Here is a 23,471-nt window from a genome sequence, read left to right as displayed (position 1 = left end):
TCTCAATGGAATGTACACTGTACTCAGACCTATTGTTTTATTCCTTATCTAAACCCCATTTTAAATAAAAGTCTGGATCTGCCACTGGAAAATAGGCCCAACAATGCAACAGTGTGATAGCAGTGGAGCAAGAGCCTAACCAAAGGTTTTTGGCTTAACAGCTGCTTCATACTTTCAAAATCAAGGAAAGCAGGCCATGCCACCAACTATATTGTTCCTTGTGAGTCACACAGAGTCCTGATTGCTTTTAGTTGCACTGAAATTAGTTTCATTTTTAACTACTATGGCTTGTGATATTCTGCAATTCATTACCACTTTTGTGATATTTAATGATTTTTTTGTCACTAAATATTCAATATATTTTAAGCTCAATGAAATTCACTGCTTGACCATCTCCAGCAACATAATTTATTTACAAACTTTTTCATGGCTCCTGATATGCTTGCAGGCTTTTTGTATCCTTGCTTTACGCATGTGCAGCTCTTGCAGCGTTCTACTTTTGGAGGCCAACTTTTAGCAACATGAAGATTTACTAGAGTTTAACGGTTGATGATAAAGAATCAAGGCTTCTATATATATATATTATATAGGTGAAGAACTGCCCCTAATGGCACACCCATCCACAACACTGTAACTCTAAGCTAAGATGTTCTACTTAAAAGATTTCGCCTATACCTACACCTACAGAACTAAAACAACAGAACCTACAGTACAAAGGATAGAAGAGAGGAATGAAAAGGGAGCTTAGACAGCCCCAAGGCATCCCTCCCCCAGTGCTAGGTCAACTGAGACTGGAACTGTAGTACTATAACTGTAGTATCTGGACACATGCATGCATACAATTACAGCATAATGTATTACATCATAGTGTGTGCACAAGTCCAGACCCTTAAGGGAGGGGATGGCCAGAGGAGGAATGACAAACCCTGATACACATGATGGCTGATTGCAACAGGGAAAAACCAAGACGGCAGCAAAGCCAGCTCATCACATCACAATATGGAGTTTTCCACTTGTGAGACAAGAGAAGGCCAGACGCTTATAGCCACAGTAATGGAGGCATGGAGGACTACAGTTCTAAAGTTAGATCCTTTGAACCCTCTCTCCTCATACTGACGACACTTCACACTTTCATGTTGGTGGTAGGGGTTGGAATGGTTACAGGGGGCATATGGGTAAAAGATTCTATTATTGAACAATGAGACACAAAAAGTATATAAACAAGTCCTCAGTCACACGCGACCACCAAACAGTGATAGTGAATTAACACCTGTGTGGGCATAGCAAGGAAGAGTTAAAGATAGTACAACAAAAATAAAATGAAATATACATGTGCATTAAAGTACAAAGAAAGTCAGTCTGGGGAGGGGAACCACTTGCCTCCTCCACTCACTCATGCTGCTGTTTGACCTTCAGTGCTGGTCATTGTAAAGCTCTAATAACAATAAATACTTAGACTTAAAGAACATCCCTCCCCGAGGAGGCTGAGTGCATGTGGCGCCTAACTAGACATTGGGTGGTCTGCAATTTGAGTCCTGGAGTAGGAGGGATATTTTCCTTTCTTTGTCCCATTTTCTGTTTTACTTTATTGTTGCTACTGTAGGTTATAGTGTTCAAGTCTCTAGTTCCAGTTTGTTAGGTTAGATAATCCAAAGGCTGCAGCACATGTTGCTGTCAGACCTTCAGTGCTGGTCACTGTAAAGTTCTAACAACAATAACAATTCTGAGCCATACAAATATGTGAAAGCCGTAATACACTGCAGTGAAGTGCTGGCCAGAACTTTCCTAATTAGTGCTGCTTTTGACACTGGTGTATCTTGGTGTATAAAATATAACAGGTTCCATAAGTTCTTCACACAGAAATGGCATCGACAAAAGTAGGTTAGAACCGACAACCCAAGAAGCCAGATGCCTTGATATCTATAGGCGAGCACCAGCATCACAATTCGCAGTATACGGAGGGAGAGAGGCTCACCAGTCAAAGGGATATATAGTGGCAGACCTCAGACAGTAAATCAGCTGTTAGATCCTGGGGATATCATTATGGGGAATGGTATGGAATGTTCCATTTGAACAAACGATCAAGGTCGCACTGAAGCGTATGCAGAAGGACTACCCCATGACAGTATTAACCTCTCAACTTGCTACATAGTTTGCTCCTTCTTTTGAGTTTTGTCCACATTATTTATCTAGCTTATCTCATTAGTCATTACTCCACCCGCAACTCCACCCGACTTTTTTTTTTTTTTAGTATTCTATTTAATTAAAGCGTTTGAAGCGCGGGGATTTCCCTTTATGCCACGTGTATTTCTTGGAATTTCGCAGTAAGGCGAAATTTGGTAGGGCTTTTTTTTATAGAACACTTGTAAGCAAATCGCATACAGTGCGTTTAACAGGTGGTGTACAACTTTAGGAACAGAAAAGCTTGACTGAGAGGTCACAGTCCATAGAAAAACTTGGTCGGTGTCCCTGAGGTGCCTTTTGTGCTCGGTCGCAATTCACAGACCAGGTATTCTGTATGTTTGTGTTTTGTTTTTTTCTTGTGTGTGTGTGTGCGTGTGTGTGTGCGTGTGTGTGTGTGTGTGTGTGTGTAGATCTAAATGGAGGCGACTCCGTGAATACTTTGCGTTCGGGTTCATCAGTTGACGATCCGGCAACAGAAATGTGGTTACAAGCAACATTCATTTTCAAGGGGGTGTCACGTCGGCTCACGCTGTAGGTAGATCTGCGACCGCGGTCAAAGTCTTGACTGGGGAAAATTTCACCTTGACCCTTGACTTGCGGCGTTTTTTGTCTTTGACCTGTGACTTGAGCGTTTCTTGTCGAACTTTTGACCTGTTCTTATTTTCGAGGGGTCCTTCACTTCCCGAAATGTCGTCGATGACCATAGAAATTTGGCAATTTTCATTAGAAATGTAGAAATTTTTGTTGGGAATTCAGAAATATTAACTGAAATTTTAAATACACTAGACAAATGCTAAAAGCATTGTGGGGCGAGCCTGATCAATTGATGTTGATACTGACATTTGCCGGTTAGTAGCTTTGCTATATGTTTGAGGATTAATTTTTGGTGAGAATGACAACTACAGCTAAAGCTAGTATATAGCTAGCTGTACAACTATGAAGATGCAGTAAGATTCCAATGAAGAACATTATTATAATGAATGAATCAGTTAAGTATAAAACATTGATTATATTAAACCTTGCATCTCTTTGTTCAGGTGTTTCTGTCTGTCTGCGAATTCGGTCGCGCTCTCTCCTTCTTCGTAGCCTCTCTTCTCGTGCTTCATCAGTCTCCACATTACTTGCCATGTGGCACACGTGGTAGCATGGACTAGTAAATTCTTGTTCGCTATCCGTATACGTGACGCTCGTACATACCTTGGACCGCTACATTGTCGTTTGCCATCCGTGTTTGTGACGCTCGTACATACGTTCTACCGTTACATTCTCGTTCATCATCGTAAACGTGACGCTCGTACATACGATGATCGCCGCATTTGATCGTTCACTATGTCCGTATACTTGACGCTCGTACACACGGGTTTGACCAGCTAGTGTGGGGCTCGCTCAGGCTCGCCCCAATAAATCCATATGATTAAAATTTTTATAATGTTTGGCATTGAATTTTGATTATTTCATTAGTGTAAGTTATATTGCATGGATTTATATGTGTATATACATGAGGCCAGATGCAAGGAAGAGGGGTCACTATCAATAGAAGACGTATAGCGCCATCTAGATTATACGCACTAACATTTGTCCGTAATCTGCTTCATAAATTTGTTGTATACTTTCGAGCTGATTCGATTCCCACGGTGCAAAGGCCACAGTGCAAGTCGTTTTGGTGTGTCCGTGGATTACTGGTGAGTGTTTTATTCAAATTCCTACCTCACCCCAACCATGATAGAGTCACGACGGCTTACCGACCGCTAGTGAATTGTTCGGCTCAGCTTGAATCCATACTGAAACCATAATACAGTAACCTAAGGCACGGAATATACTACAACACCCAAGAATTTCCAAGCCAGAAATTCGGAAATTTGGTAGAAATTTATTCAGAAATTAGAAATTTGGTTGACAAATTTCCATATTTCAAAATTTCGTAGATGGATTTTGTATGTGAAGGACCCCACTGCTTATTTCTCTATTTTCCTATACGCACCTGCGCTTGTAACCTAGTATAATATTTTTCTTAGTGCGTGCTACCAGCAGCTGGGAGAGAAAAATCATTATAATTACGGCGAAATACCTGTTGGAGTTTTAAAACCTCTTAGAGATCCTTACTTCTTGTGAGTTACGTATTATCCCGTAAACTTAATAATAGCTACGTATAGTTTTCGATTGTGGGTTTCGAACCTTTCGTATTGCCTTGACCCTTGACCCACTGTAAGAGCTATTTAGTGGCCTTGACCGTTGACTTAGAGTTTGACCGCGGTCGCAGATCGACTTACAGCAAGAGCCTGAGTGACACCCCCTTGCATTTTGTAGCATCAAGAGTTTAAAACATTTATATGGGGGTACAAATATTATGAACTCTTGGTAGTATACCAAATTATAAGTGACCATTACGGAGATGCCATGAAAACATCTGGCAGTGTTAAAAATCGCGCGTAGGGAACTTCGTGAATTTCTGACAGCATAAGTAACACCACCCAACAGTCTTGCTATAACACAAGAAACAGTCTTACTTTGTTAGAAAACTAGCTAGAGAAGCAATTCAGTCCTTAACTCAGCTGCAACAATCTTTTAGTGCTGCATTAACTTCGATCCTCACTGATGGTTTCAAATGTGCAATCTTTCAATTGCTCGATTCAGTCTCACTGGTGGGCCTTGAGGAGGGCTAGAATAAATAAGGCATTTGTTAAGAATAGTTTTGTTGACTAGGAAAGACATTATCGATGACTACAGAAACAAAGGAATAATTTATGCGATTGTCATGATATAATACCGCATTCCATATGCAAAAGACCAGACCCTTAATTTCTAATTGAAAGGGCGGCCATGCCAGACTAATCATCAGTGTTTTCAATGTGACGAATAAAGCTGAATGGTGTGCAAATAAATCTATTCATAATAATATTGATCTTTTTATCTCTTCATTGTCATGACTGTTTATCGAAGTATTTATTAATTGTGACCCGCTGAGCGAAAACCCAACTGGTTTGCATAATTCTGTTTTTGAGAAATACCTCATTGAAATACAATGGGTTAAAAATGCATGCTACAAAAATAATTTTTGCACATGTTTTAATTGCTTCAGTAAACAGTGAAGCAAGGCTCGAATCGAAATAACTAAGTGACCAACAAATTTGCCTGTTAATGGTGAGTAAGAATATCTTTGTTTTGTTTCAGTGCCATGAAGCTAATGTGAGTTATTGGCATTTGTTTACGTTGTGGTAAAATATTACTAAACGTTGCTGTTTCTAAGCTTAAACAGCCTTTTTGCTTGAATACATGAGTGTGTATGTAGGGCAAAAACTGCGCCTTGCTGAATGCCCCAATTCATTGTGAAGACAATGAGCCAAGTCCCATCTCCATAACTTGTTTCCTTCCTTCGTGAGTTATGATTGATTAAACGAGCGCCTGTAATTTTTTCCCATATAGTCGCTGTACAAATCGATTGTTTTGTACTTCCTCCTATTTATCGCTATAACTCCATAACTATTTACCAGATATGGCTGAAACTTTGACAGTCCATTGGTTTTTCCCCCTGGATAACAAAGAAGTTGTAAAAAGAAGTTTGATAAAGATGCAAACTAGTTGGGTTTTTGCTCAAGAGGTCTCAATTGTGACTTGTGATTCCAGTAATCACACTGTATACTTATTATAGTTCATTGCACACCAGGGTGTTTGATAAGGCAATATGGTGCTCCTTTGGTCCAGTGTGAACACAAAATGACCCAAATCTCCATGGCTTCTGCTCCATTTTTCTGGTACCAATTCAGTTTCGTGGCTAATACACTTTTAAAATTGAGCTAATTGGCCCAGTGGTATCCTACTGGTGTAGCAGTAGATGTTGGGATTGGGCCAGTTTGGCTCAGAGTAAAATACTTATCAAAAACCCTGTTACACACAGATTTATTATTCATTACACGCAGTTTTATTTGTGAATCACTTGCTAAGTAGGGATCGCCCTTAACCATATCTTGATCTTTCTGTGGCACTTTTAAGGGTCACAAATAGCTATTCCACCATCTCTGTACCAGTAATAGCTGTGGAGAAGTAAGCTAAAGAAGATAAGATGAAAAGCAGTGCAGATGGCCTCAAATCTAATAGAAGTAGTACATACATTGTATGTAGGAGTAGATACTGTACACTACAGCAATAGAAAAGACACTTATATCCCTGGAGGAAGTAATCATCCCTTGTGATATGTGTGGGGACCCCTGGGTAGCATGTATCCTTGACAATGGCAACATGTATCCCTTGACAAAAGCACCCTCTAGCTACTTTGACTTACTAGAGGGGTATCCGCTCAGATCTCAAATGCTTAATACTCCGTTGATTTTATGCATATGTATACGATATTTCTGCTAATTATAACAAGAGACATGATAGTGTGTCATGTGGCCAAGTATAGCCAGTGCGAATGGATGACAGACAAGTGTGTATTTTACAGGAACCAAGGAAATGCCAATTTCATGCATCCGTAGCATGATCGTGTCTGAATGGAAATTAACATTATTGCTATAGAAACTCCCTTAGGATAGGGTACCTCCCATTCCAATTTTAGCCAAATCCACTTAGCCATCACTGAGATATGCACCTTCAAATTTCATCGTAAGTTTCATCATGTTTTTTCTTCTCAGTGTTCTTTTCTCTTTGCACAATTTGTACTAACTTGTGTGTGCATTCATCAGTGTTCTTCAATGTTCTTCAAGTTTGGAGGGCAGCAAGAGCATATTATGGCACATGTACAGTCCAATTTTGTAAAGATCGGATAAGAAACAAAGGAGATAATAATGAAAATCACAAATGCAATTTGTTGTCACACCTGTACGGTAAACTGCTTGAAGCAATTACTTGAAAATCAGTCTGGAGATGGGTAACAATTGTAGTACAAATCTTTTGTAGTTTGAAAGAAATTGGATAGATTGTTATGCAGTACAACAAAAATGCCAACATGTGTAACTGGCACGATATCTAATTTTGTGAATGAATACAATTTGTTGTTACTCCTACCAGGCAAGGTATTTTCTACAATGTTATAAGGCATTTTCTTGGTTCCTGTAAAATACACACTTGTCTGTCGCAAGCCTGCACCGGGAAATATCATAGAGCAGCCAGGTATTTCCAACCACCATGTATCATTATTGGATGCGATATTTCCTAGGTGGGCGATGAACAAGCTACCCTGTAATGTGTGATGATGGCTAGAGGAGCTAACCTTCAGCAATCCCACCCTAAAAGCATGTCGGGAATATTATACATACTAGAATGGAACTATGACATAATGTCCTGGCTTTTTAACGTAATCAAATGTCAGACTCCCACGTAAATGCATTTTCAGATGCTCGTGCAATCAATAAATAGCTTAAACTTTGTCCTTTATATAGGCAGAGCAATAAAAGCTAAAAGCACTGGTATATACAAGTTAGCTATATTTATACAAACAGTTTGATTATTTTCTTAGAGAATAACTGATTACATACATGCACAAAAGACTGCATGTTAACACAATAATAAATCACATCAAGAATAATATAACAATCCAGTAGTTATTACTTTCTGGGAAATCAACCCGAAAGACAATACCTATATCAACTCATTACTAAATGGACATACATACATTTATGAGTTGGTTACCATTGTCCTCTTGGCTTTGTAGTCAGGCCCACACACTCAAAATGGCACCACTCAAAGGAACACTACACAGGATACAAAGCAATGATATTGCACATAACTGACAGTTCAACCTAGCTGTTTATTTTGGTCATCCTTTGGGCCAAAACTTCCTAACAATTTTGATTGCATTATTTTACATACACAAATATCATACGGTGTAAATCTCAGATTTTACAGCAACCAACGAAGTTCATCCCAGCAAGAAGATCTGCTAATCTATACCAACATCAAAGTCATTTTGTTAACTTAACACACATCCTTTACCACATCAAAGTGATTTAGTAGTGTGGTGCTGCACTACTCTACCACTCTTTAGCCTGAAAAATATAGAGAGGATACCTTATTATGTAGACCCTGTGTGAGGTTTACTGCATACTTGTTGGCTATTACGAGCCTGTCAAATGATTCCTATAAATATATGAAAGCAGTATTAATGCATGTATAATAATGGAGCAAATTAGCTTGACATAATTTTGTTACTAGCTGCCTGCTGTACCTGTGTTCACAATTATATTGTTATTTAAAATGCGCTGGTAAGTAATCTTTAGCCACAGGAAAAGCTATACAGTTAGTAAGAAACAATATACTAGTTATCACTTATTTAATGAATAGGAATCAATTAAAACTTAGAAAAGTTTGTCTGGGAACAACGAAAATTCAGATTATTGGTCTTAGAGGGGGCCCTAAGTATACTGAAACAATTAAATAATTTAATAAACTGTACTAACCACTACTGGACATGAGTAAAACACAGAACAGAATGTGCAAACAAGTACAAACAGAATGGGAAAACTTATCTAAAACATATGTTACCCACTATCATACACTGCAGTGACAGTAAATAAGCCTATGAACATCTTGCTGAAGCTGATATTAAGCACTGTGCTTAAAGCTGCTCTTTATCGAACTTCCTTTTTTGTGCTGAATTGAAATCTCATTCTAAGTAGTGTGGCTGTATAATAATATAAACCAAGTCAAGACACGAGCTTCAAGACATGAAGAGATGCTGTTACTGTGATAACCGAAATGACAACTGATCATGATTGTAACTTATATCACGTGTACATGAATTATGGGTTACACTAATCATATACATATAATCATATTAATACATAGCTACTACTTTTACATCCCCCACAAGCTTGTCATATGTGGGAAAATATGAAAAAGCTTAATTACTAACTGTTCCAATAGGGGTCTTCTATAAGTCTGATTGTGGGCTTCCTTGGTCTGTTTGATCTTCTTGGCTGGATTGGTGAAATGGCGCCCAGTGATTGGTGTGCTTCGTCACTTGGCCACTGCTGTGGCACATTAGCATGGAGTAGTGGTTCATCTATTGGCTGTGTTGACTGTGGCTGTGCTGGTAGAGGTACCTGTCGCTGTAAGAATCTACGGTTTCTTGTGAGGACTAGCCCGGACTCTGTCTTAACAATATACTGGCGATGTTGCCCCATTCTGATCACTACACCATATGTATTCCAGAGCCTAGTTCTTGGATCCTGTAAAGCTACCTGGGAGCCCACATGAATCTCTAGTAATGAATGTGCCTGTCTGTTGTAGTAGTGTTCCGCTGCTCTTTGGGTGCGGTCTGCCTTCTCTGCTGCTCTGTCTAAGTTGGTTTGCCATTGTGGGTCAAATGACTTGGGATGGGCTGGGAGTGTGTCTTGGACTGGATGCCCGAAAAGCTTCTGAGCTGGAGATAACCCATCTCGTGATGATGGTGTGTTGCCGTACTGCAACAGTGCCTTACAGAGCTTATCCTCATCCAAGTATCTGCCATTCCAGGCAGTATGTATAATCCTCTTCATCGATTTTACAGTCACTTCTGCTTTGCCATTGCTCTGTGGATAGCATGGTGATGACACCTAGTGTTTGAAGCCCCATTGCACAGCAAAGTCTTGAAACTTCTTGGATGTAAATTGTGGGCCTCCATCTGACCAAAACAAATCCGGTACTTCCGTTCCACTAAATAGCTCCCTCAGGACCACAGTAAGTACTGCCGCATTGACACTTTTTCCCATGGGAGCAACAGTGGGCCAGTCTGTGTAACAGTCCACTACAACCAGGTAACACTGGTCACCATAATAACAGAAGTCTGCGGCAGTCTCTGCAAAAGGGCGAGATGGACGTGGCTTGCTGACAATCGGCTCCTTAGCATGGGACGGTAAGTGAGTTTGACACTGTACACAGTGTGATATCATGATTTCGATATCATTGTCTATTCCTGGCCAGTACACTGTGAGGCGTACCCTCTGCTTGGTCCTTGATGTGACTCGTGTAGTTGCTGTAGTGTGTCCTTACGCATTCGGGATGGCATGAGAAGCCGGCAGCCATATACTATAAGGTCCTCCTCTACTGTGAGATTGTGCCGGACCTGCCAATATCGCTTGCATGCTTCTGGTAGTTCTCCTCTGTGTGCAGGGAAACCATCCAAGATTGTGGCTTTCAACAGTGTGTACTCTTCATCTTGGCTAGCTTGTCTTCGCAACTCTGTCAAGCATAGGTTATCTGCTACTGTGGTCTGCTGCATTCTGATTTCTGCAATTGATGGGGCTGAAATATGGTCCTCTCCAAATTCTGCAAGTGAGTCCTCTGGTATGAGCTCCTTGACTGGGTGCCGTGAAAGTGCATCAGGGGCCATGTGTGTACTGCCTTTGCACCAGATTGCCATAAAGTTATACTCCATCAGCTGGGTACGGAGGCATTGCGACCTTGGATTCTCAATCTCATCCAGGTGATGACTATTCAGTATGGGGATTAGAGGGTTGTGATCTGAAGATGCTGCATGCCCCCCAGAAACACATGACATTTAGTTACTGCCCATGCAATTGCCAGCAATTCCCGTTCAATGACAGCATATCGTGATTCAGCGGTGTCAAGAAACGAGAGCCTGCTTGGACCAAGTTCCACTGGCCAGCATCGGAAAGTTGCTGTAGGACAAACCCAAGTCCTTGCCTACTGGCATCAGTGCAGATACGTGTCTCCTTAGTTAAATTGAAATATGCTAGGGTGGGTACTTCTGTAAGCTTTGCTTTTGCTTCTGCAAAAGCTTTGTCATGTTCTTGTGACCACAATAAATCATGCTTAGTACTCAACAAAGTACGCATTGGCAGCAGGAGGGTGGAAACTATGTCTGTGCTGGATGATAGCTGGTTCGCCAAAGATAGTTGGAATCCTGTGAAAGTTACTTGGGTTTGGACAAACGAGCATTTGTCTCTGTTGAGTGAAATTTGTCATTCCTGGCATTGCTGCAAGAACTGGTGGACGTGTGTCATGTGACTTCCCCTATCTTTGTCATATATCACCCCACCTGATGAAACCCTGTTAGTCCTTCAAAAGCCTCTGCCATCCTGTGATTATAGTGTTCCGCGATGGATGATAGACCATAAGGAGCTCTCAAGTATTTGAAGTGGCCAAATGGTGTGATGAATGTGGTGTACGACTGGCTCTCCTCGTCCAGTGGGCACCGCTGGTACCCCTTGGCAGCATCAATGACAGTAAAGTCCTAGCCTCACTGGATGCATTATCTGCCACTGCCTCTGCTGGGTTAGGGGACTGGTAGCGTTCTCTTCGCGCATAACAGTTGAGACAAGACAGGTCGACACACATTCTGATACGATCTGTGCCCTTCTTTGGTGTTACCACAATGGGTGCACACCACTCGGTTACTTTGGTGACTGGTGTTCCTGGAGCAGATCCAGCTCTGCTTTGAGCTTGTCTCTGTATGCGAAGGGAATGGATCATGGACTCTTTACACAAAATGGTACAACATTGTCAAGCAAAGTAATATGAAAGGTCTCTCCTTCCATTACACGTATTTGTCCATCAAACACTGTAGGGTATCGGTCTATTAGGTCCTGTGTGATTGAGCAGTTCACTTGTCCTATCTGAGTAGAGCATGTCTGTGAGCAATTCTGGTTGGCTTGTGGGATTGGCTGTGGGTAGCAAGGTGGCAAAATTCCTAAGCCTCTGGCTGCTTTCCAAGACAAGAGGGCTCCCGCTATTCCAGGGTATATGTGTATGTCATCATATCTTGCTTGATCAAGGGAGATGGTGACTGGTACTCTCCCAAGCGGTGTCATATTCAGGCCATTAACTGTCTTGGGGTTGATGTGGGATGGAAAGATGTTATCCACGTGGTGTCCCATGGCACTAAGGACTTCATGCCCGGCTGCACAGATGTCTGCCCCAGAGTCTGGTAGTACGTCAATGAAGTGTTGGCCTGTGGGTGGCAATATGCCAACCCTCACAGTTGGTGCTGGTTCTGTGATACCTTCTTGCATTGTGTACAGCTGTAGATATTGTTGACTATGGTGTGGATACGCATGAAGAACGAAGGCTCCTGGCTTGGGCTGTGTAGCAGCTGGTTGCATGCTTGTCTGCTGTGGGGTCTGTGGTGCCTTCTGGTGCATGTTACTGGAGGGTGGTCGAACACCCTTGCTGTGGCATACTTCTGCAAAGTGTCCTACCTTGTGGCAAGATATACAGGTCTGATTGTAGGCTGGGCATTGCCGGCGGCCTCCGTGATGTGCGGGGTACCCACATCCAGGGCATGCAGATGCTGTAGAGTACTGTTGTTGCTTGGGTCTGTGCACGGCTGCAATGCCTGCAACACTCATTGGATCCAAAGTGTGAATATCCTGATGGTGCTTTTTTGCTGCTTCTCGGCTTCTGCATATAGTGACTGCCTTAGACAATGTGAGGTCATTTCCTGCAGCAGATCTTCTATCGTGTCACCATCCTTTGACCCTTTTATTATTTGATCGCGTATGCTCTTTTCCTTGCCTTTGTCTGAGACTCTGAGCTGAACTTACAAGTTTTTGCTAATTCACGCAGTGATATGAGGAAATCATTGAACATTTCTCTGGGCTGCTGTATCCTACGGCGGAAGTTCCGCCTCTCCACTGTTTTATTGATATGGCCGTCCACATAGTGCTGTAGCGCCTGTATAACCTGTGAAACATCATTTTGTGCCTCGGTTGTGAGGCCCAGATTCTGTACAATCGCTAGAGTTTTCCTGGAGAAACATAAACTTAACGCCTGTACCTAATTGGCTGCTGGCTGGTCTCCCAAACCTGACAAACTGCTGTAGGACTCCCATTGTAGATGCCACGCGGTGAAGTCTGTTCCACGATCAACTTGAAGGTCCAGCTTAGGCAAGTCACTCAGGCAGAATGTGTAAGGCGGTACTGGGTGATCGTCGGCCATCTTCGGGTGGTCTTCCACCCACTTCTACAGAGAAAAAAATGGCGGAAACAGGAGTACAGCAGGGTTTCTATGTCTACCTTTACAGGTGCCTCTAACCGGCACCAGGAAATCGAGTTTTGGGTTAATAATCACTGGATGAAAGGTAGCGGTTATTATCAGCTTCCCCTTGACCCTGCTCGCAACACCATGTGATAACCGAAATGACAACTGATCATGATTATAACATATATCACGTGTACATGAATTACGGGTTACACTAATCATATACATATAATCATATTAATACATAGTTACTACTTCTGCAGTTACCAATAGATTTGTGTTCAGTTAATTGCTGCAATTAGTTTCATGGCTGCTTCTCAATGTGCCAGGTGATGGAGGTGATGGACAGGCTTCAAAGTCAAAACATGTTGTACTTCATCAGCTGGTAAGGTTGACTACAGCAATAGATTAGCACTATGTTAATTATAATTCAGCGATGTTTACAGTACTGATAGTGACAATTCGCTGGTGACTGCTATCACCTGAGTATAAGCACAAGGCTTGTTGGCTCAAACGTGTAATCATGTTCAAAAGCTTTTGTGAGACTAGTATTGTTTTTGGGATACTTTGTTAAAACCGCTTTTTAGGCTTGTTTGAGCCAGTCCACTTTTGAGTCCGTTTCCCAGTCTGTTCTGCATTATAGTCACATCCTACCACTGCTACACCTACAGTACCTTATAGTCTGGGTAGACCATACACAACCATTAATAACTATATGGTACCCATTCCTTTCATGTTTTAGTTTGTAAACAGGCATAAAGGCAATTATACTGGGCGTATCCATTCATTCACTAAGTGTGTCCATTTACTGGATTGCACTACTACACTACATGCGTCTAAAAATGGTATTTTCCAACAAAATGTTACTCACGTTTTTACAAACACAATACCAGGACTTTCAAGGCAATCCAGTATCAATGCTCTTGCCACATGACAACGATATACGATGTAACAGTGAATGTAAGTTCAGTATTTTGTTATGTTATCAATTTACAATTATACTGAAACCTCACAGTGATATAGAGTCACCCGTTGTCCTTAGTAATGAGGAGGCCTTATTGTGTTAGAGGTGGCCACTATTACAAGTGGTCTTGTTAAGTGGTGACTGCTAAGTAAGCTTTCTGTGTATGATCTACATGAATGTATTGTGACTGATTCAAATGTGACCGGGCCTGCGAAAACAGGGCATGTGGGCACAAAATACACCCAATCACTCTACAGGTGATATCTTAGTACTGGAAAAGTATATGTCCATTCTGTAACTTGCATCATGATGCCAATTAAATGCTTACTACAAGCGGAAAAGTGCAATGCCATATCATAATGGTACAAAAAGTTATGAGTGATGAAAGTGTGAAAAAGTAGGCAAAAATCATGTGCCCACATGCCCTATTATCGCAGGCCCGGTCACAAATGTAGATTGACCCATACTTCTTGCTTGACTGTCATACTCTCTGTATGGAAGTCTGAAGAACTAGTGCTCCTGCACTCAGCTTCCTTTACACATTTCTTTAGAGTTCCTAGATTTGTCATCAGTTTTTAAAATCATATCCTTCCTCAAAACGTCTTTATACAAGGCTATCTCAGTTCCAATAAATCTACAACTTTCTAATCCATTATGAGAGGTCATCTAAGTACTTTAGAGAAAAGTTTACAGCATGAACCACAGTATGTACCTGCTAGTATAAATAGTGCTTTCTTTATATTAACTTCTCTAGAAGTTACTTTCAACATATCACCACACCCACACTTTTTAGCTGCAAAACAATTGATGAACACTGATTTGCACAGTATGTGCAATGGTACTCCATGCATATGATGAGGCATGCATACAGCTATGAACAAATCTTTGCAAGTTTTACTATATATACACATATTTTTGTGATCACAGCAGATACTTTAGTAAATGTACATACCCTTCTTCTCAGCTTACTTTTCTAACCGCTTAGTAAGAAGAAAGTGGGTTGGCTTTTGTTCCTTTGATTTGTCCATCACCAAGGTGTCATACCTTCAAGTCATTAAAAAGTACAGAGAGCACAAGACTGGAAAATGAAATATTTGGAGAACAAGAAAAAAACCTCTTTTAGAAATGGTATGAAGCCAACTCTAATGTTAAAGTGAATGAAACATACAGCCCGTTTACACTAGCCCTCTGTTTCGAACTGTTTCGAATCAGAACGATTTCTAGCTTAATGTAAACACGTAACGAATCGAGCCGAACCAAACTGAGATGGACCTGCTAGGGATGTGGGTCTGGTTCGATCCACTTACCGGCTTCGCACTCACCTATTATAAATGGAATATGGGTACGACAGATTACTAAAGTAGCGGTTGCGCAGCTCAACAACCGATCCCGGATCGAGCTGGATCGATCTCACATGAATCGAACTGTAGTGTAAACGGGCTGATATAATGCCTGGCTTAACAATATCATCTAGAGTACATATGGATGAAACCACTTTGTTCTACTGGAGTTCAGCAATTTCTGTCTGTTCCTGAGGCAATCCCTACAGTTAAATCTATGAGTTGTGGAAAAGTCCTGACCAGCCAAAGAGAATATGGACAAAAGAGGACAAGGAAAAAAAAGAAGCAGAAATTAAGAAACAAAGAAGAAAACAAGAAATAGAAACTTCAGCAGTGCTTGCTGATCTGTTGGATATATCCCTATCATCCTAAAGTCTGATGCAACATTAAAAATAGTCATGCTTAGTATCCAGAACAGTTGAGAAAACTTGTGTTACATTATGACCCTTCCTGGATTACTGATCATAAACTCATGACAGACTGCTTTCCATAACTCTTTTAATGAACTGAAACATCTCTTATCTAAGAGCTGTGACAAGTATAGGTCATGTTGGGAGGCAAAGCAAAAGAAGAATTTTCTGCTTTACTGCTAGTCTTAATGTTACTGGACAACATTTGCAGAATTTGTCTTGCAGATGTTGCATACTGTAAGATTTGGTTATTAACCAAACATCAAATATTTCATGATTGATCCATACTTTAGATGATAGACCGTAAACAGTACTAGGAACCTCTCCAATTACAAGGTCATGAGATAGCAATTTACAATCCCATATTACCATTGGTAATAAAGAATGCCTGTACTCACACAGCCTACAACTGTAATATTATTTGTGATTTATCTCCAGAACTGATAGCATGCGCAAGCATAGCCTTTTCACAATTAAGCTTAGGGGGCTTAAGATCCAGTGTCATCCTAGCCTTGTCTTATGTTAAAGGCAAGCTTACCACACAGTTTGTTTTCCTCTATTGTCTCCTAAGGCCAGGAAAACGAAGATATATCTGCGTAAGCTAAATAATGAAAGTACCTCAAACAAACTAAGGTATCTCATGATAACTTCAGGATCCGTCACTTTTCTTCTTACATGGGATACAGACACTGGTGCATGTAGCACAACTTGTGGTTGCTGTTTCCTTAACGGATGCCACCACCTGCAGGTAATGGTGCAGTCCATTCCTTTGCTGTCTATTATACTAAACCAAAGCAGTAATCTCCGATCTGGACTGAGCATACCCAATTTGACAAGAACATAGCAAGAATGTGATGAGCTCATGTTGACAGCATGTTGGAGGACCACTTACAACTATAGGCTGTACATGCCCACTGACTCTGTCTCCCAGAGTCGATTTGGGGACTGAAAACTGTAGTGAAGCATTCCTGATACTCATCTCAGATTATTACTACATGTAAGGCTTGACTCATCTGTGATTCGGTCCACTGTTTGTGAACAGGATGTCTTCTGGTGTCCCCACCCATCGAAACAACCTTATCGGTTGATGATATGATCTTACTCTTCACTCTGTGTACTCTGTTGACAAACAACATAGCTACTACTTTCCTAAATTCTAATTAAATTAGGTGAATCATGCATGTGTCTGAAAACAAACTTCCATGTAGAAGTCCGACGTTTGATCACATTACTAAGTCAGGAAATTAGAATATTTCCCTGATTCTAACTGGAGTATACACTTGTAGTGTGGGACAGCTGAAGGTTAGCTCTGCTAGCCACCATCACATATTAGTCTGTGAAGTGCTTGGAAGGCTGTGGAGATGGACCGTCTGAATGCTCACTCAATTGTCCGAGTATAGATGTTTTTGAACACTGGTTTGTTAAGGTCACTGCAACTATGTAACAAAACCAAATGCCCTAATATCTTCAGAATGGAGCTTATAGTGATAGGCCATCATAATGCTGTTATAAGCAACACCCATCTAGGAAATATAGTGTTTAATTGGAAATACCTGAGCTGCTTTGCATGTGCATAAACGTAGGTGAAAAATGAGCCATTTGTACAGAGTTCAACTACACTAAAAGTCTACCTGTACAGACTTCAGCGACAGTTTAAGTCACCCAGAGGAGAGTCCAGCTATGTTACAATTCTCCTTGTACAGAGTTCAGCTACATTACAAGTCACAGAGTTTGACTACGTTTCAGCATGTGGAGAATTCAGCTACAATGCATGTTACACAGTAAAGAGTTTATATGCAATGCATTTTTCCCTGTGAGTTCAGCCACATCGTAAATCACCAGAGTAGAGAGTTTAGGTATGTAAAAAAAAAAGTCCTCCTGGTGCTATTTCAGCTGATTTACCAGTCACCCAGTAGAGACTTCAGCTAGTTTACAAGTCATCCTAGAATCTGTCACCCTAAAAGCTGCAAATAAATCACCCTTTAGAAAGTTCAGCTATACTGCAAGTCACCCTATTGGGAGTTTAGCTAAGTTACAAGTCCCCATACAGAAAGCTCAACTGTAAATAAGTCTTTAGTGAGTTCAGCTAAGTTACAAGTTACCATTCAGCTATGTTAAAAGTCACTCTGTAGAGTATTCAGATACAAGCAATTCATCTTGTAGAGACGATACGTTTCTATTGATCACAAACAGCAAAATACACCTGTAGTACATATATACATAAAAAATATATCTGTAGTCTCCTGCACTGAAATAAAAAGAAACAACAGATACTGCATTCAGTAGTAAAAAGAAAAGACAGATAATGAGTGAGTGATGTACAGGCATCCCAGTGGTGGTTCACTAGGCGGCTATAGCTGTGTTTCGCACTGCTGCCGTAGGCTTGGCTTTGCTCTGTGTGTGTGTTTTGCCTCCTGTAAGACCTACAAGTATGGATCATGGGCTTACCTTTTTCCTACTTTGTGTCCCATTATGTTGATTCCCAGGTAGTACATCAAAGGCTTTGTGTACTGGTTTCACTTAAGGGTATAATGTATGTAATTTTTGTACCACGAGCTGATTGATTGTAAAGGCAGGTATTTTTAGCATGGTACACTGTGTTACCGGCTGAATGTAACTGTAAACTAAACATAGTAGTTACTGTGCTTTTTATCAGTTAATTGCTAGGGCATGTCAACTACCAGCAGATAGTTCCTTTATATGTCTAGCACCATTCTTTCTTTTGATGTGGAACAAATAGTGAAGCAAAAAGTTAAGAAACAAATGTAAGGAATATAAATTTGTGTAAGGATCATAGAAAAAAAGTGAGATTGTGTACACCTGTAGCCATACTAGTGTAAATTTAACCCCTCCTTTAGTCATGGCTGTGACAAGTTATACGATTGAAGTATGGATAAATTAAACTTTGCACTAGTATGGCTACATGTGTAGGCAATAATGATGCACTGATACCACTTTTTCTGATATAAATACATTGGAGGCCAATACTTTGCATCACAGACATTTCTCCTAGTAATTTGAATAATAGTAATAAAACCAGCTTACTAAACACACTTGCTAGCATCAACTAACAATAGTTTATGGCTTCAATGAATCTTATTTTATGGCTTGCTGCTATTTCCACTGCACTAATAATGCTAATAACTGACTTCTTTCTAAGAATTCATCACTTATATCAGCTCATCTTCAACTCTGTTTGATGTGCTATGTATGCTACCATCTTGAGAAGTAATAATGATGTCATTTACAGTATTGGTTGGTATCGAGCATCTTTAGCTTTACCGATACGGTATATTTGTATGATCTCTGCTCAAATTTGAATTCTTAATTTTTCTTACACTTGCATATATATATTTGTTTGTTTATAACATTAATATGACTGGTGAAAGAAGGATGGATCAAAAGCATCCTAAGTATAGGTTATTGCACGAGTTATTGCACGAATTCAGCTATCTTCTCTTTGCCCAAGGTGATTATTATGCCATTCCCCGAGTCTTTAAAATGGCGAAGATACCGCGGGTCTTTAAAATGGCGAAGATACCGTGGATTTGGGCAATAACTGTACAACTCTGGTCACTGCCAATAATGACAGCTTCCTGATCGAATTAGTGTTAAAATAACTCACTGGTAGGCTTCCTAGATGAATACAATCATCTCTATTATCCAGCGATGTTTTCTTTACACTGTAGTAATGATACTGGAATCCAGCTAAATATGTAATGCACATGACAAGAAAAAATTGTCATGGGTATCTAACCGCAGGTATATATTGGATTTTAAATACCTCGTTAATGACTAAACTTCAAAGCATACTATGCATGCCATATAGTCTAAAAATATGTTTTGTGTTCCGCACTTAATACCGCACTTAATACCGCAGTAAACATCTGTGCTGTTCAACTGACCCATGCCTTTTTTGACTATATCAGAATGTGAAGTTGACTTAGTGGTTAGAATGCCTGGCTAGCAAATATGATGTACATATTGGTTGGAGTTATGCAACATCAGTATGTATTTGTGACCAGATCTGCGAAAACCGGACATATTAGTGCAAGCCTAAATTTTCAGTACAGGCTATTAATTGCAATGTGTAAAATATTAGTGTAAATGAAAAAAGAATTGTAAAATTTTAAATGCTCCATTCTTTGTGAAGAAAGGGTGCAATGATACAACCATGGGTACCGTCGTATTCGCCTACTCAAGAGGAGTTCAGAAATCTTTGTTTCGTAACAGTAGCCTAAAGGATACATGAGTTATGGGTGTTTGTTTACATCATGTCAAAGCGGTTATATGCGATCGATTTTCCTTCACTGATTTTGTCTCTGTATGTAGTGAAGAAAGGTGGTAGGAGAAAAACTCACCATGTAATGGACTCCCCTATTCATGGTAAACATGATGGTGTAAGTTGCAACTCTACACTGTATTGTGTTTGTAAGTTACAGTCGTTTTTGTAAGCACCTGTAATTTATTTTCCCAATACTTGCTGTACAAATTGATCTTTCTGTTGTTGCTACTTTGTAGGGCTGTAACTCCAAAAGTTGTTGGCATACAAGGCTGAAACTTGGCCAGAGCATGCACTCAGCTAAGTAGATTATAAATATTCAATAATAAAGAATTTGAAAAATGCGCCATTATGTTGGGTTTTCGCAGATCCGGCTCACCTAGTAATTTTCTATGCCACCTTTTTTGGTGTCCTTTCCATGCCACCTTTTTTGGTGTCCTTTCCATGCCACATTTTGTCTCACTACATACTTTCCTTTTTAAAAGTGTTATTGCACCAACAGTTACTACCAGTGATTAATAGTGATACTTAGGGTGTTGATAAAAGGAATATGATTATGTATAAGGAGTGTAGATCCGTACATAGGGCAGGCACTAGTTCTAGTCCAGTATAAATGAGTTGAATTATGCTACGAATAAGTTACAAACCAAATGTGAAGCTTAGTAGGTATCGATTATGATGATAAAAGGTGATGAGGCCAAAGATAGATTATTTTGATCTTAATTTGTATGTGTACCATGTATTTATGATGTTATTTTGTATGATCTCTATTGATTTTTTGTAAGACAATGGCCAGTGGTGGACCACCTATGACAACATGCTCAAAGTGCAACCAACCTCATCAAGTGGGACAGCAGCATGAGTGTGGTAATAAGCTGGAGAGCTATAAAATTTTGTGCATTTTAATAATTTTGTTTCTTTAGGGAGCTATAGCGAGGCATTATGGACAAATTCAAATCAGGGGGCAGGTTCAAATGTCCAGAATTTAATTCAACAATATTCTGTAAGTTTAGTCGTATTTCTAGTCAAGTTACAGCATAGTGGCATAATTTGAGTCTTATACATTTTTGAAAATTGCATATGGTGTCTCCTATCAAGAGTACATAATAAAAATAGGGACGTAGAGTGTCTAACCAGGACACTTTCAGCCAAAATCACTGTGTACTTTTGCTCCTATCAAGTTTACATAATAAAAATTCTCCAAGAAGACATAATATTTTATTATGTACTCTTTCTCCTGTATACACGCATGTTAATTTCTGTGATTAACTGACTGATAAATTTAGATAAATGTATGCACCACACAAAATACATACCAAAGATCATGTGACCCAGTCTGAGAAAACTGGTTTTATCGCCCATGTCAGCAGATTCAATTTTCACCCAGGACACAAAGCTACATGAATAAACTATCTAATTCCACAATCAAAATCAGCTAGACTTGAGTGGTCTGGTTTTGCTGGCTGCTTTTCCCAAGCCCAGTGGCGATCCGTACGTGTGGTGTGGTGCCTTAATGGAGCTCTGGTCAGCCTGGGGATGACTGTATGTGGCTGTACAGCTCTGTGGTGTTGAATAAGTACCTCTGCTGTGAATTTCCTTTCATTTTAGCCAGTTTTGAGACCTCAAAAACTTGGCCAAATTCATCCCTTGGCCTTCCTTTTCAATTTTTGAACACCATCTTGCATGCCTTCCAGGGCCGCCTCCCACCCAATTTGCAGCTCGCCTGATACAGTCAACCTCGGTTTAAAAACTATCTAAAATGGCGGGAAACTTAGTTGTTGGCTACTTTCACAGTGGATGCTCTGGAAGGTAAGGAATTGGTGTAAAACATGTGAAAATTTGGTGCACATAGCTTCAACCATTGGCGAGCTACAACACACTAAATAGTTAAAACCGGTGTTTCTTAATACTTTAAAATAGGCGATAAGCCCGGTTTTCCCAGACTGGGTCACATATGATAGTACTGTGTAGTAGGGATCACCAAGCTTTGGGTTTTCTTGGAAAAATATCAATCAAACATCATGCAGTCTTATATTTCTTTCACAGGAACTTGGCAGTATTGGTTAGGTACAAACCTTCAAGGCAACCTGAAACGTTTTGCAAATTTAACACAATTGTCCACTTAACCGAGGGTGATGTGTTATGCTAACATCATGCATTATGCAATAATATAATGAAGTAATTAAGCACCATGATTTAATAGTATAAAAGAAGAGAGTAGAGCATCACAAATGTAGTAATTCAGTAAAACGAGTGTGTTATGTATGTAACATGTATACAGAAAAGTAAGGTAGACAATATAATTATCAGTAAGTCAATTTTTGTAGCCAAGCATTAATGGCAATGTATAAATCTATATCTATAACTGGTGCATTCAGCTAAGTGCTCAATATGGCTAATTAGCACTATATGGACTAGAGGTCAACCCAAAACATGTTCACAGGATCCACAATTTATTTTACAGAAATGGTCAAATGTATGTTAAGTAAAAACATAGTACCCATTGATAATTGTGACTGGATCTGTGAAAACCAGTCTTATTGCCCAATACAGGAAGTTTGATGTTTTCACAAGCACAATGCTTAATGAATGCACTATCAAATTTCGCTGTCACAGTCGACCAGAGTAAAGTAGTCTACTTTTTACTGGCTGCTTTTTTCAAGCACAGTGGTGAGCCGTATAAGTAGTCTGGGGTCTTGATGGAGCCCTGGCCAACCAGAAGATAGCTGTGCAGCTCCGTGGCATTGGACAATGACCTGTGCTGTAAATTTCCTTTCATTTTAGCCAGTTTTGAGCACTGAATCGCCCATATCTTGGCCTAATTCATCCCAACACGTCCCTTGTCATTTTTTAAACACCATCTTGCCCACCTTCCAGGCCCCCCGCCTCCCAACCCCTTTTGGAGCTCGCATGATACAGTCAACCTTGGTTTAAAAACTATCTAAAATGGTGGGAAACTTAGCTGTTGACTACTTCTCCAGAAATTGTTGTAAAATGTGTGAAAATTTGTTATGCGTAGCTACCACCATTATACAAAACCGGCATTTCTCGATACTTATAAATGGGCGATAAGACCAGTTTTCCCAGAGACAGTCACAATTGGTAAAATAAGGTGAGGTCATCACCTGACATCAAATTTAATCCAACATTGCTAAAAAAGTACTCCTACACTTATTTTCATAATACCATTATAAACATTGCTAATTTTCTTAGCAGGGTGATGGCCAGAATGTTGATCCAAAAAAACATCCAAAAAAACATCCAAATCCATCAACCAAAACATCTACTCATAATCCAGCATTCCAGCCTGCAAATAATGATCATCCACTGCAGAGAGAAAGTACTGCTACTGATGTGCATCAGTATGTTATTGGTAG

General features: G+C 40.1%; 1 protein-coding gene across 1 annotated transcript in view; it reads left to right on the top strand.

Moving 5' to 3' along the window:
- Positions 1 to 2,308: 2,308 nt before the first annotated feature.
- Positions 2,309 to 23,471, top strand: part of LOC136246538 (uncharacterized) — a 38,511-nt gene continuing 17,348 nt past the window's right edge. Inside the window, exons 1-4 of the mRNA XM_066038035.1 lie at positions 2,309 to 2,509; positions 20,880 to 20,961; positions 21,018 to 21,097; positions 23,308 to 23,456. Coding sequence (XP_065894107.1) covers positions 20,883 to 20,961; positions 21,018 to 21,097; positions 23,308 to 23,456 — 308 coding nt within the window. The 5' untranslated portion in view covers positions 2,309 to 2,509; positions 20,880 to 20,882. The remainder of the gene's footprint in view (positions 2,510 to 20,879; positions 20,962 to 21,017; positions 21,098 to 23,307; positions 23,457 to 23,471) is intronic.

The sequence above is a fragment of the Dysidea avara genome, chromosome 1, assembly GCF_963678975.1.
Source record: "Dysidea avara chromosome 1, odDysAvar1.4, whole genome shotgun sequence".
In the NCBI taxonomy this organism is placed as follows: Eukaryota; Metazoa; Porifera; class Demospongiae; order Dictyoceratida; family Dysideidae; genus Dysidea; species Dysidea avara.
The sequence above is the reverse complement of the archived record's forward strand: the minus strand, read 5'-3'. Positions and strand labels throughout refer to the sequence as shown.